The following is a 14,120-nucleotide window of genomic DNA, read 5'->3' as shown; positions in this document are numbered from 1 at the left end:
TGGGGTGTGGGATCCTTTTCTTCCCCACAAGGGGAGGGGAAGTACTCACATTTAGTGGGTGTGGCTGGGATTACCAAAGTCCTGTGAGGGACAGGACAGTCATTTAAACCATATTGTCAACATCAGTTGAGGAAGCTGATAGATCCAAGTACGTTTTGCTTAGTCATGTTACATGTTGCTTACTAGATGGGCGTGCAGGTTGAAATGGGAAAGCAGTTTTGGGGCAGGTCATGGCTGTGGCTGTACTTAGCAAGGAGTTTGGACTTTTTTCAGACCTGTTTTGTTGAACATTTTCTACTGTAACCTTTTGGTGACTTGGGTGTAATTAGTTTGGAGATAGTGGAGATTTCTTTTTGTTGTTTGCATTTAGTGGTTTAGATTAGTGGTTTTCAGCTGTGGCTGCACATTGGAATTTCCCAGGGAGCTTTAAGAAATACTAACGCCTGGGCCCCCTCCCAGATTTTCATTTAATTGGTCTAGGATGTGGCATCAGAATTTTTAAAACTCTGATGCTTATATAATGTGCAGCTAAGATTAAAAACCGCTGGTCTAGATGAGGTAGAAACTTTGCAAAGTGGAGCTCATGTCTTTGGCTTTCACTTTGGACTTTAAACCGTGATTCTGAAAAAGTGATGCTAGGAAGTTGTTTCAGTTCCGGCTCCCCTTTCTGGAGTCTTCCCCAAGGGCTGGGAGCAGTGTGGGTGACGGAGAAGCCCCCAGGTCAGGAGTAGGGTGAATATGAAGTGAGATGGACAGTGGACAAAATGGCATGGTCCCCCGGTATCAGTGGCAAGGCTGGCACACTCAGTGCCCATGGGGACCAAGCGGTGGTGGCAGTCAGGAACAACATTCAGACCTGGCATGTTTCCACTGAACTGAGGGTTAGCCCACAGTATAGAAGAAATAAGCAGCACTTCAAATTGGATTTCTTTCGTACTGTTTTCCTTCAGTTTGAAACTTGGCCGGACGGCCTCCATTAGCCCACTCTAATTGTGCCAGTTAGAAAAGGGACAGTTGCCATGCTGAGCTTGGCCAGAAGTCAAGGGCTTTACATGTATCAAAGACACCCCCTTTTTCTGGTCGGAGGGACAGACTTTGCCCCAGCTTAGGCCCTGCACCCGGTCCTCATTCATGGCACAGCCTGGCCCTGCCTGGATTGTCCCCTGTACCAGCATGGGGCATTTGTGTTCTGTGTTGTAATATGCCAGCAGATCCCAGTGTTGAGGCCATTTACCAGGAGTGTTGACTTGCTTTATACACTTTCAAAACAGAAAACATCTGTTCTAGTTCAGGAGGATTGAATAATTGCATAGTGGCTTTGCTCTTTGGGGTGAGCACCGCTGGGCTGTGTGGGACTCGGGCGCGCCGGGCACACTTGTCTTTACCACCCTGCCGTGCGGTCACTTCCACGGTGGCCTGACCCCACCAGCCTTCCTTGACAAACACAAACTGAACAAGGTCAGTTCTTTTCATCAGGTTTGAAATTGGAATGTTTTTAGGAGGCAGAATTTAGTCTTAATACCACAGTTCTGGGGATATAATTCAAGCTTTCTTCTCATTTCCTGAAACCAATTTCAGAATAGCCGACCCAGCTAGATTATTTTCTGCCAAATGAGGTTTCGAATGGCATAGTGTTATTGGGAATGAGCAAGACTTTAATGAGACACAAGGTCATTGTTTGCGTCGGTCGATGCTTGTGTTCCTGTGGGTGTGTGGTGTGGATTCTGCTCCAAAGTCTCTCCCCAATGGGGGCTTTTTCCTGGGAGTGACCTCAGTTCATCTTGGCCATCCACAATGCTTGGCATCTCCAGCCCTGCCAAGGCCGCCTGCTCTCTCTCCTTCTTGTGGCCTTCTCAAAGGGAGGAGACCCCTTTCTTGTGGATGAACCCCTGTTGGTGTTTTCATGGGGGGTTTGAAGTCCCTTTACTTGCTCAACTTCCTCTCACACAATTGCTGGTGCTAAGCAGGTCTCTGGGCTGTGGCCTCCTCGTCACCACCTACTCCTGTGTTGGGGTGTCACCACCTACTCCTGTGTTGGGGTTTGTCGTCTAGTTTGTTCTAAATCCTGGTGTCTGTGAGTTTGGTTTGTGGTCTGGCAATTGCTCTGTGTTTGGGTATTCAGAAGACTACAACGTCCTGCCTTCACTGCCAGGTTTGCTACTCCACTTGCTGTTTCAACAGAGTTGCAGACATGAATTTCAGTGGGGGTATTAGGTGTTAGTCTGCTAGAGCTGCTGTAACAACGTCGTACAAATGGGTTGCTTAAAATGGAAACGTATTCTCCCATGTCTGGAGGCTGGAGCTCTGAGAGCAAAGTGTGGGCCCAGCGGTACTCCTCTGGAGGTTCCAGGGGGGGTCCTGGCCTGCCTCCTCCAGCTTCTGGGGGCTCCCATGTTCTTTGCCTGTGGCTGTATCACTCCAGTCTTTGCTTTGGCCTTCACATCACCTGCGCGTCTTTCTTTCTCCCTGTGTCTTCTTCTCTTCTGTCTTTTATAAGGCCATTTGTCATTAGATTTAGGATCCACCTGGATAATCCAAGATCTCATCTCTAGATCTTAAACTAATTACGTCTACAAACAACTCTTTTCCAAATAAGGTCACACTCCCAAGGTTCTGGGAGTTAGCATTCTACCAGTACAGTGGGGGTAGGTGCAGTTGGTTTTTAAATGGTAACTAACACTTAAAAAAAAAGTCTGTGCAAGCAGAATAAGGCATCTGCTGTCCGTTTTGTCGTCTTCATAACTGCACACTGGAAGGTCTTGGGAACATAGTTCTGAAGGTCGCCAGAGGTAGACTGCAGAGTGAAAATGTCCTTAACTTACAGTCCAAGTTTGGGCACTCCTCAATTTGTGGAAGGAATTCTGTAATTTCTTGTGAAACCACCCTGTATCAGCTTTGACTCTTTGTTTGTTATACCTGGGTTCAGGTCACATGGATGCTTCATTTTAATACTTTTCAGCCTATGCTGTTGTTTCCTTTATGTGGAAAAAGCACCAGCTTGCAGAGGGCTCATGGGACAGTAGAGAGTAATTCCTTTTGTCTCATCTTGGTTTCTTATCTTAACCTCTATTAAGTGTGCAATACCGTGTTTCCCCAAAAATAAGACCGGGTCTTATATTAATTTTTGCTCCAAAAGATGCATCGGGGAGTATTTTCAGGGGATGTCTTATTTTTTCATGTACAACAATCTACATTTATTCAAGTACAGTCATGTCTTCTTCTGGAACATCGTTATAACGTACTAAATGCGTCCGTCTGGGTGATAATCTTAACTGGGGCTTATTTTTGGAGTAGGTCTTATTTTCAGGGAAACACAGTAGCATTATGTCTTAAAAATGGATGTAGCTTAATTTAAAAATACTTTATTGCTTAAAAAAATGTTAACCATTACCTGAGCCTTCAGTGAGTTGGAATCTTTTTGCTGGTGGTGGGGGGGTCTTGCCTCAATTTTGATGAAAACACCATCAGCTGTGAAGCGCAGTAAAACGAGGCATGCCTGTGCCCATCTACAGTGAATGGACATCTCCTTTCTAGTACTGTATGTCCTTATTATTTAACCTAAAATGGAATCTCATTTATTGTATTTGTATTTCTTTGATTTCTGGTTAGGCTGAATATTTTGTTATGCTACGTCTAGTTGGCTGAGTATCTGTCTCCATTGTTGGTACAGCTACCGTGTTTCCTCAAAAAGATCTAGCTGGACCATCAGCTCTAATGCATCTTTTGGAGCAAAAATTAATATAAGACCCAGTAATATAATATAATAAATATAATATAATATAATTAATATAATATAATATAGTCCCGGTCTGGCTAGGTCTTATTTTTAGGGAAACACGGTATTTTGTGGTCAGTGTTTGTGTTCTTATTGTGTTACCTGTTAATCTGTGTAACCTTGCAGGGTCCAGAATGTTTGTAGCTCATGGCCACTCTTTGCTCAGGTTTTCTTATAAAGTTCAGTCATCAAACTGTGTCTCATTGGCTTTCCTTCTGAATGTGTCCATCCCTGACCATCTTGCCTTCTCCCCCTTGTTCTCCAGCTGACGGCGAAACCATTCTAAAAGGCCTGCAGTCCATTTTCCAGGAGCAGGGGATGACCGAGTCGGTGCACACCTGGCAGGACCATGGCTATTTAGCGACCTACGTAAACAAAAATGGCAGGTGAGGCGGCCTTGAGTGTTTCTCTTCAGGTCTGAGCACTTGGAGTGGGGCGTGATGTTCAGCGATTTTGTTGTTCTCCTTTGACAGCTTTTAGGAGGGGGCTAGAATTCAGGGTTTCTTGGCCCTAGCTGCACAGTAGAATCTCCTGGGAGCACTTTCACAAAATCCCATGGCCAGGCACTCACCCTGAGACTGAGTCCACTGAGCCTCAGTATTTCCCCAAAGCCTCCCACTGTGTGGTCAAGACCCAGAACCCCTGGCAGCATAAGCAGTGTAAACCAGCAGGCAGTGATCTGGAGGTAGTTAAAACACAGATTCCTGGGCCCTGCTCCAAGAGTTTCTGATATGGTAGGTCTGGGGCAATGCCCCAAGTAGCATTTCTTTTTAAAAAATTTTATTAAATTTATTGAGGTGACATTGGTTAGTAAAACCAGTTACATAGATTTCAGGTGCACAATTCTGTAATACATCATCTATATATCACATTGTGTGTTCACCAGAGTCAGTTCTCCTTCCATGGCCATACAAATAGCATTTCCAGCAATCTTCCAGGGGAAGCTGACACAGCTGGTCAGCTGAGCCCCTATGAGTAGCACTATTATAAGTGATTTCCATTAATGCAGACCATAGTCAAATGCAGGACGCGAGTGGCTACAAGTAGCTTGACAGGAAGCTGATGGGATCCAGGAGTTCAAGTTGTTTATTCTTAACACTTTATAGACTATCTAGATTTTACAGAATCGAAATGTAGGTGAAAGTCAGTGTGTTCTCAGAGTAGGAAAGGAACCTAAATTAAGAAATGACCGATAACAGAATATGCAGTGCGTTGAGCTCTTCGTATTTTCTTAAGTCTAGATCTGTACTATATCTAGACTGGTTTAGTATGCAAAGCTATTAAGATTCTTAGTCATTTGCACTATTAATTTAAAAATGTGAACTCCTGGGTATTTTTGATGGCTTTCATTCCATTCCCCCAATGGACACAAAATACTAGAATTCCACCTGGCTTCGTTAAATGTCCCACATTCTCTCCCTTGTTTTTCTATTAAAATACCCCTCCCCCCTGCTCAGCCCCATGGTCTTACAGAATCCCGGAAGACAAAGCTGTGAGATGAGGGAAACTTTTACTTTTGAAGCCACCCCCTCCATTACTCTCTTTATAAGTCTATGTGGTCAACCCCTATGGTGGTAATGGGCATCCCTCTCCTTATGCCTCTCAAAGATATCTTCACCCCTCTCCCTATTTTTAGAGTGCAGGCTTTACAAAACCTGCTGCTGGCTCGATCTGGCTGGAGGGCTGGAGTTTGCTGACCCTGAACTCAAATGAATTTAACTGCCACCTGCTTGCAGTCAGGAACACCTGGCTCTGTTTTGAACTTAAGTGTAATCGGGAAAAGCCAGTTGGCCCTTCCCCACTCCCTTCCAGTGCTTACTAAACCTCACTGAATCACCTGTTGGGCAACCTTCTTAAAAATCAGATTCACAGAACTTGCTACTGAATGACTTTCTGGGCCCAAGAACCTGTTTTGGAAACCTTAACGTTGGGCAACTCTCTCTTAATTTTCCCTGAATAACTGGTGGCTCCCCCGCATCCAAGAAGAAGCTCTGATACGAAAGCCACAGGGTGATCTATGTGATTTAGGGGAAGAAGAGCAGTGGTCTTTCCTTTTAATTTGGTTGACATCTGATTTCCTTTGGAGTGCCACAGTACAATTCCTAACCTTAAAATTGTGCTTTCCTTTGTAGTTTTGCCAATTTGAGAATTTACCCACATGGATTGGTGTTGCTGGACCTGCAGACTTACGACGGTGATGCGGAAGGCAAAGAAGTTGACAGTGTCGGTGTTTCGCTTTTATTTACTCTACTATTTGAGGATCACCAAATCTGCTCAGTTCAATGATGTTAAAATTGTTTTACTTAATTGCTGACTTCCCAGTAAACTTTGAACTTTCCTCCCTCCAGATGACTGATTTTAGAAAACAAATAGCTGGTCCTCAGTTTTTAGGAACATGGCTGTCATGTTTCCCCTGGACTACGTGGTACTGATTTTACTTACCACTGGAGGGAATGAAATTATAAACCTTAACCAGGATGTTATCTTTGCATTATCCTTGAACTTTCCTCCTTTCCTGTGATTTTGTTGGTGTCTGAGATTGAGGTTAGGTCAGCACCACGAGGGCTCGTTGGCCTGGGAGTGTGGAACTGAGCCAGGCCTGGAGGCTGCTGTTGGGATGGGGGAACTAGGTGTATTTGGGTACCTGCCCGTATTGCATAGCCTGGTCAATACAGCTTCAACCTCCTGGTCTGTAATTTAGCTGTTCCACTCAGCCTATTCTATAAGCCTATTGATTTCTTTTAATTGTAGCTTTTGAACAAAGTAGAAGAAAGAATGAAAGAACTGAGTCAAGACAGCACTGGGCGTGTGAAGCGGTAAGTTCCCTCCTGAATGTCCTTTTGTATTCAGTTAATCGATAAAAGAATCCGAATGGTGGTGGTGTCCCTGAGTAGTGTCTGCTTAAGACGTGGGAAAGATCAAAGTTAGCTTCTGCTTCTGGCAACGTGGTAGACTGAGCTAGTGGGCCTTACACACTGAAATGAGACAAAATGTGACAACACAAATGCATACAGAAAGAGAAAGAAATGCTGGATAAAATGAAACAAAGGCAGAAAGGACATGTGGAGTGATTCCAAGGAGATGGAATTCTGAAAAGCAGAGCCCGGTGGGGCTGCCACCTGTCAAAGGGGAGCTAGAAAACTCTTCCCCTCCCTGTTTAGTAAAGGCAGAAGGTCACCTGTCTCTGCTCAGAGGTCCGGGCCCCAGAGTGGAATTAGCAGTTAAGAGATTTATGACAGGATGGGGTGATAGAAAACATGCCTCAAAGCTTTCAAGTACGACTTGCAAGGTACCAGAAATCAAGATGTCACCAACCTTGAGCAGGTAGGTTCTTCCCAAACAGTAATAAAGACTGAAGCTTTCCCTGTCTAGGAGCATAGCCACTGTGCCACATGTGGCCATTTAAAATTAAGTTAAAAATAAACAGTTCAGTCCCTCAGTCTCACTAGTCTCATGTCAATAGCTAATTAATGCCTAGTGACTGCCGTATTGGACAGCACAGATAGAGAACGTTTATGTCACCACAGAAAATTCTGTCGGCCAGTGTGGAGGTATTTGCCCATGGTGTCATGTTAAAAGAGCTTTGATAGAAGTAACAGTGTCTACCTTTATTGGAAGGGATAGAGAGAGTGGGTAGGTTCTGGGAATTAAGAATGGGAATTAATCATGTATTCACAAGTAGTTCTCAGCAGTTTGCTTTTGCCTTTCCTGGGTGGCTCCTTGTCAGGCCCAGCAAAGTTGGAGGCTTGTCCCTTGCTCATAAAGGCAAACATATAGATGCAGAGTCACAGGGACTTTACCAAGGTCAGACCATCACTGAAGGAAGCATCTGGAATACAGATTTCTCCAGTTCATGGCCCTTTTCAGAAGAGGGAATCCTTATTGGCAAGAGCTAGGATGTTTGAGTCCTTATTGGCTCAGCGTGCTAAATTTGAGTAGTCCATAGGGAAGCTCCAGAGCGATGTAACATGACTAGAAAGTTGTTTATCCTCTGATGGGGCAGAGAGCAGGGAACTGCAAATGAAAAGTACATGACACAGTGCGGAACTGGGCCACTTTGTTGATTTCTGTCAGAGCACCCAGATTTGTTTACCCCGCCCAAGTTCAGTTTACTGTCCTCAGCCCCTCCCCCTTCCTTAAACACACCCACGCCCACCTTCTTTTCTGAATTTTTCATCTTTTCTCTCTTGCAAGGCTTTTCTTTATCTGCATCCACTTGAATGGGTTCCCACTGTGTTGTAAAATGTCTGAACTTGGTGATAACGAATTGGCCAACATCAACATGCCTCTGAGTTTTATTGGTCTGGTTTTTATTGGAGTTACTTCTAGGAGTGAGGAAACAGATGGAACGCATTTATGAGTTTCAGAATTCACGAGAAGTCTGATTGGTTTGTGGCTTTTGGTATAGGAGTTTCTAATTTCTAAGTGAGAGTGGAGTTAAGCTTTAGATTTTCAGTTCAAAATACAGACCTTGTTTTGGCTTGTCACTGTTTTTATATCTTTTCATGAAGTTGGGGTGGAGGGCGAGAAGTGGTCGAGACGACTTTGTTGCAGGCCCTTTGTTATTGGCTCCAAAAAGACAAGGATGGTGCCGCTTTTCTCTGGGGGATGACAGAGATTCAGTCATTAACAAATAACTCAGTAACAGTATCTGAAATTATTACTCCCCTGTGGCTGATGAATTAAATGGGAATTTTCATCTAAGAAGCTGTGGGATTTATTACAAAACTTATTTTTGTATTCTACTTTGCAAAAGAAAAGAGGCAACAAGCTCATATCAGTCAAGTTCTGTTGAAAAAACTTACTGCAGTTTACACTGTGCAGAGGACATAGGTGCCTGACTTTCTCTCTATGATCCAGTTTTGATTTTTCAGCAGTGAAGGTTGCAACAAGAGTTGTGTAGGGTTCCAGAATATCTCCCAATAGCTCATTACAGGGAGATGCACGTCATGCTGGATGAGCACGCACTTTCCTCAAGGTAATGAATGGCTTCCCCATCCTGTTAGACATCCTTGTTTCTTCGCCAGTCTTTGCAAACCATTGTGTTGCAATCGAGGAAAGTGCTCTTAACCTTAGCCAAGACACTGTTGACGCAGCTGAGAATGGGCATTGTTTATTTTCAGTGGGTTTGTGCGTAGTTCACTAGTAGCCTATAGCTGGCTGGCTGTCAACCAGGAGGTAGGTTTCTGCCCCTGAAAGCCGTGACTTGGTATTTGTCACCACGTAGTACCACAGGTGGCTTATATATCTCCCACCTCACTGTACCCCCCACCCATCAGCCAGGAGTGGGAGAGACTTACCCCAAGTCCTGTTTGCCTGCTGGCAGAGGGGGGTGTCCTAGTTAGGGTTCCACATTTCATAAGAAAAACTGCTGGTGTGCTTAACATTCAAATAGCTGAATTTGTTCACCTGAAAGATGAAGTAGTTAAATCAGAAGTTGTCAGGAGACAACTTAAAATGAGATTAAGTTTATGGGAACTTGCTTTGTACATCTCAGTGCTCTTTACCGATGTTGGTACTAAGAAGCCTCGTTAACTTACAACCGGTCTAGACTGTCCTCAGTTAACCGGTCTAGACTGTCCTCAGTTAACCGGTCTAGACTGTCCTCGGAAGCAGGTGGGTGGGCGGGGGGGGGGGGGGGGGAAGAAACTCACCAGAGTCAGTTAGAGGTCGCGTCTCCCAGCATTTTACGTGTCTGGCTGTTTTGCTATCAAACACCACTGTGTCTGAGAACGTGACTTGCAGATGCTTGTGTCATGTGTGCAGTGAGTTCTCTTTTTTGTCTTGGGTTAGATTTGCCAAGCCCCTTTTCCAGGTCTGTTTTTCTCTGTCATTTAGTGTCCTCTGCTGGTAGTTTCTAGTACACTCACCCTATCTGAAATACTGAGTACTTACGGAAGAAGGGAATCAGAAAAGCATCCATTTGCAGCCACTTCAGTAATAATTGGCTCAGGCAAGAATCTTCTAGATGTTAAAGCCACTGGTGAAGGTTTGTTGGGAGATCAGGACCATCACCCACTTTCAGAGGACTCCACCCCACAGCTTGCTTAGTAATTTCCAAGGGAGGGAAGGTACCTTTGCCAATAGAGAGACCGGTGGCATCTGCTTTAACCAGTGGTCACACTTAGCATCACCAGTAACAGGACAAGCACACATCTCATGACCCTGATGTGACACCTGTATATGTCAACCTGACTCTAATGAAGAGATCATTAAGCAAAGCCACATGAGGAGTTTTCTGCAGAACACCTGGTCCTGGTCTGGACTTTTCCAAGATATCAGTCAGTGTCAGATGAAACACACCAAGGAAAAAACACTATTCCAGATTGAGGGTAAAAAAGAAAAAAAAAGAAACCCCCAGCCAAATATAGTATACAGTTCTTTGTTCAAAAGCAGAAGAACTATAAAGGACATCGGTACAATTGGGAACACTCAAACATGGATTCTGACATCCATGTTCACTAGCACGAATGTGAGGGCAGTGTGGTTCTGTAGGAAGTCCTGAGAGATCCCTGCTGGAGTATTTAGGGGTGAAGTCTGCAGTGGCCATTTTCTCCTTCAACTTTTTATTAGGAAAATTTAAATCATGCCAGGAAAGTTTTGTAAAAGTCTTGTGTCCGGCAGTAGTTAAGATTTGGTGATGGCCTGTTTGTTAAATCTGAAAGGCCAAACTTTGGACGTGTTAGGTACAATTATTCAGGAGTTGCCCTCGGGTCACGTGGCTTGCTTCTGCACACTCTGGCTCCCAGGTCCACTTTGAAGATAGCCTCATGTTAAGCAGACTTCTTGTATGGCTCATTCCTGTTTCCCTTTTTTTTCCAGATTACCACCCATAGTTCGAGGAGGGGCCATTGATAGATACTGGCCCACTGCTGATGGCCGCCTGGTTGAGTATGACATCGATGAAGTGGTATATGATAAAGATTCACCTTATCAGAACATTAAAATTCTACACTCGAAGCAGTTTGGAAATATCCTCATCCTTAGTGGGGATGTTAGTAAGTATTTCGTCCCTTTCTCCAATTTGACGATGTGTTGGATTGTGGTGGTTTCCTGACAAATACCACTGTTGTGTTTTTGCCCAGGTTTGTCCTTGGTACTGCTGCTTTTTGAAATGAGCATTTATGTCCTATCAACCTGTGGATGGTCTGGGCTTTGGTGTTTTATAGCATAGCCAGGATAACTTTGTGTTGACATCCCTTTTTCTTCATTTCTTAGTGATGAGTATTTGGATTATATTTCAAAAGACGTAATTGCTTATTTTAAAACAATCTTTTTGTTGTGGGAAACTTCAAACTCAAGTAGACAAAATAGTATAATGAACCCACATATATTCACCATTGAGTATCAGTAGTTATGAGCTCCTGGCCAGTCTTGTTTCTCCTAAACCCTGGTCCACTTCTTCATATTTTGAAGCAACTCAGACGTCATTATTTCATCTGGAAAGACATAATTGCTTTTAATTATTCACAGTAGTACATTCTAAACGGTGAGTTTTCTTCCCAAAGATTAATGTATATATGTATGTAGTCTCCTATATTAGGTGTCAGATGGGTAGGGTTGATGAAAACTCTGCAATCCAAAAAAATACCTTTGTACATTGTTGACAGTTTTTAAATATTGAAACTGAAACATTTGAGGCTGGATTTCATCACTTTCTAGAGTGAGTCAGGTGGTGTGTGGGTGCGGGTCGTGGCACCATTTTGTGTCTATTTCTCCTCTCTAGATCTGGCGGAGAGTGATTTGGCATATACCCGGGCCATCATGGGCAGTGGCAAAGAAGATTACACTGGCAAAGACGTGCTGATCCTGGGAGGTGGAGATGGGGGCATATTATGTGAAATAGTCAAACTGAAACCAAAGATGGTCACTATGGTAGAGATATCCTTTGTTGTATGAGATCAAGTACAATGGGCTGCTTTTGTTTTCTTTGTCCTTTTTTCTTTTAAGACTCCAGTTAACATTATGAGTCAAATGTGTTATAAAGAGTGCCTCGAACAAGCATTTCAGTTTAGTACTGATAGCCTTTTTATGTGGCCACCAACAAAGAAGCAGAGATAATCTAGTTGTGAATTAAAGAGCAAGCTGCTTGGGTACTGTGTCTGCTGCTCAGCAATTGCTGAAATGGCTTCTGCATGAGACGAAAAGATTCAGTTCCTTTTGAGTGTCAGTACAAAAATAAAGTCATTGTCTCATTCATCTTTTTTTAAACTTGTCATACCCAAATTAGTGTTATAAAATGTTTGTTTGTCTTAATCTTTAAAGTATTATTACTGTTTCAGAATTCTTTGATACATCCAAATTCAGGGTAAATTTCTCCTTAACCCGCTTTGAACATTGACCAGATGGTGATTGATGGGTGTAAGAAATACATGCGAAAAACATGTGGTGACGTCTTAGACAATCTTAAAGGAGACTGCTATCAGGTAATTATGTTTTCCAGATAATGTTTTTAAGTCAACTGATAATATAATAGGCATGTTATTGATCTGAATTGTGTCTTCCTAAAATAAGTTTAAGTATAATTGGTTAAGAAGATAAATAGATAATTTTTGTAAGGGAGGAAAAATTTTCCCTCTACCCTTCTAGTTTTCGGCTGAGACTCCTGTAATCAAAAGCAGATTAACAAGAGAAAAACAATAGTTTGTTAACATGTATACCTCATGTATACATGGGAGTTCCAAGAGAAAAATGAATAACTCAGCTTTAGAGTTTAGGCTTAAATATTGTATCAATAGGGAAAAGGGATGAAGGTGTCTTAGAGGAGAGTAAATGACTTAGAAAAGATGATTAGGCCCTTAAAGCATAGATAGGTGGAAGAGTAGTTTGTGACAAACTTTTGTGTCAGTCTTCTGTCCTGTGATAAGAGCCATCTTCCTTGGTTGAATCCCCCAGGGAGGGGATCTAGGACAGTTGAGTTCCTTTTGGGCGATCTGTCTTAAGGCAGATAAAGGCAAGTTCAGAGAAAGCCTCTCCCTACATTACAGTAGCTGTTTTTCAAGAGCCTACATACAACTCAAAATAGTCAATATGCCAAAGCGGTAAGGTAGCATGTTCTGCTTACCCTTCAGTCTCTTTGTGAGTTATATGCAGATTTGTATTTAGGACCAGTGTGTACATATAAGAAAGAACTCTAGATTCTCTGAATTTAATAACATCATTTTTGTATAAAAGACGTCATGTACGGTTTTATGACCTGGCAACCACCAGCTTTGGTCTCTATACCCTGAGTAAATCTCTCTGTGTCTGGATCTTTCAGGGGGAATTTAGACATTTAACTGGAAAGTGTAGATGATTAAAAGGTTTGATGTAGGAACAATTGCTTCTTGCTAAGCAGATTAGCTTCTGTCCTAAATTTCACTGTGCTTGCAAGTTGACCAATCATTACATTTGTAGGATACATTTTATAATTGGATTTATAATTGGATTTGTAGGATACATTTTATAATTGGATTTCGAGGATGCATATGTTCGATGTCCATCCCTACAATACTTGGCAAGATAACCAAGCAAATACGGATTTTGTTTGAACAGACTCTTGTGTATTTCCAGATGTATAGACAATTTAGATGAGCATTTTAATTTGTTGATACATAAATGACTTGCCCCTACCCCATCTTCCCGAATGTGTTTACATCTAAATTTGATTTCGTGGTACATGCATATTAATTTTTTAAGCTGAGAGAGGAATTAAATCTACATTAAAGTGCAGTTGTGATTGTTTTGTGGACAAAAAGGAAAGAAAGATACATATTTCACTGGTACTATTTGCAAATTTAAAAGGGGAGAGGCAGGGATTAGGTCTTTCAGAGCATGACAGATTTGTTTCCCAATGAGCTAAAAATTGCCATTGTTTGCAAATAATGTTTACATAGTTAGACCTTCTGCCTAGAGTGTTTTGACACATTTAATCCTTACATGGGGAGAAGCTTAGAGTTTAAAGGACATTTATTCAAGGTTATAAGGTAACTTTAGAGGGATGATTAAGATTCTTAACTCCTTCTTTGGCATCTTTATATGGATTAAGAAAAATATAAGCAGAACCCCAAATCTGCCAGTACTGTGGAATTGCGGACTGTTATAATTAAAGGCGATATGTAGGTGGGGGGATTTATTAATGGACCGGGAAGACAATCTCTCCACTTAAGAGTCCGTCTGAAGGCAGGTGGTAACAGACAGTCGGACATTTTAGGGAAGGGGAAAGGAGTGTTTTCTTTGAAATGGCTGGGCTCTTGAGGAAGTTGGTTGCAGCAATGCATCCTTTCTTCCCTGCCGCCTTTCTGGAACACAACCACCACCAGGGGGAGCTTGGCAAATTCTTCTGAGGCTGAGTTTTCCTCAAGCT

The 14,120-nt window shown here is 42.7% G+C and overlaps 1 protein-coding gene across 5 annotated transcripts in view; it reads left to right on the top strand.

Moving 5' to 3' along the window:
* The window catches only part of SMS (spermine synthase), a 46,172-nt gene that overhangs the window by 18,446 nt on the left and 13,606 nt on the right, over positions 1–14,120 (top strand). For all 5 annotated transcript variants that reach the window (XM_081043968.1, XM_081043967.1, XM_081043969.1 and 2 more), the window contains exons 2-7: positions 4,041–4,161; positions 5,908–5,998; positions 6,527–6,591; positions 10,598–10,773; positions 11,502–11,656; positions 12,112–12,201. In XM_081043968.1, the coding sequence (XP_080900094.1) occupies positions 4,041–4,161; positions 5,908–5,998; positions 6,527–6,591; positions 10,598–10,773; positions 11,502–11,656; positions 12,112–12,201 (698 nt within the window). The remainder of the gene's footprint in view (positions 1–4,040; positions 4,162–5,907; positions 5,999–6,526; positions 6,592–10,597; positions 10,774–11,501; positions 11,657–12,111; positions 12,202–14,120) is intronic.

Source organism: Rhinolophus hipposideros, assembly GCF_964194185.1.
Source record: "Rhinolophus hipposideros genome assembly, chromosome: X".
Classification (NCBI taxonomy): Eukaryota; Metazoa; Chordata; class Mammalia; order Chiroptera; family Rhinolophidae; genus Rhinolophus; species Rhinolophus hipposideros.
The sequence above is the reverse complement of the archived record's forward strand: the minus strand, read 5'-3'. Positions and strand labels throughout refer to the sequence as shown.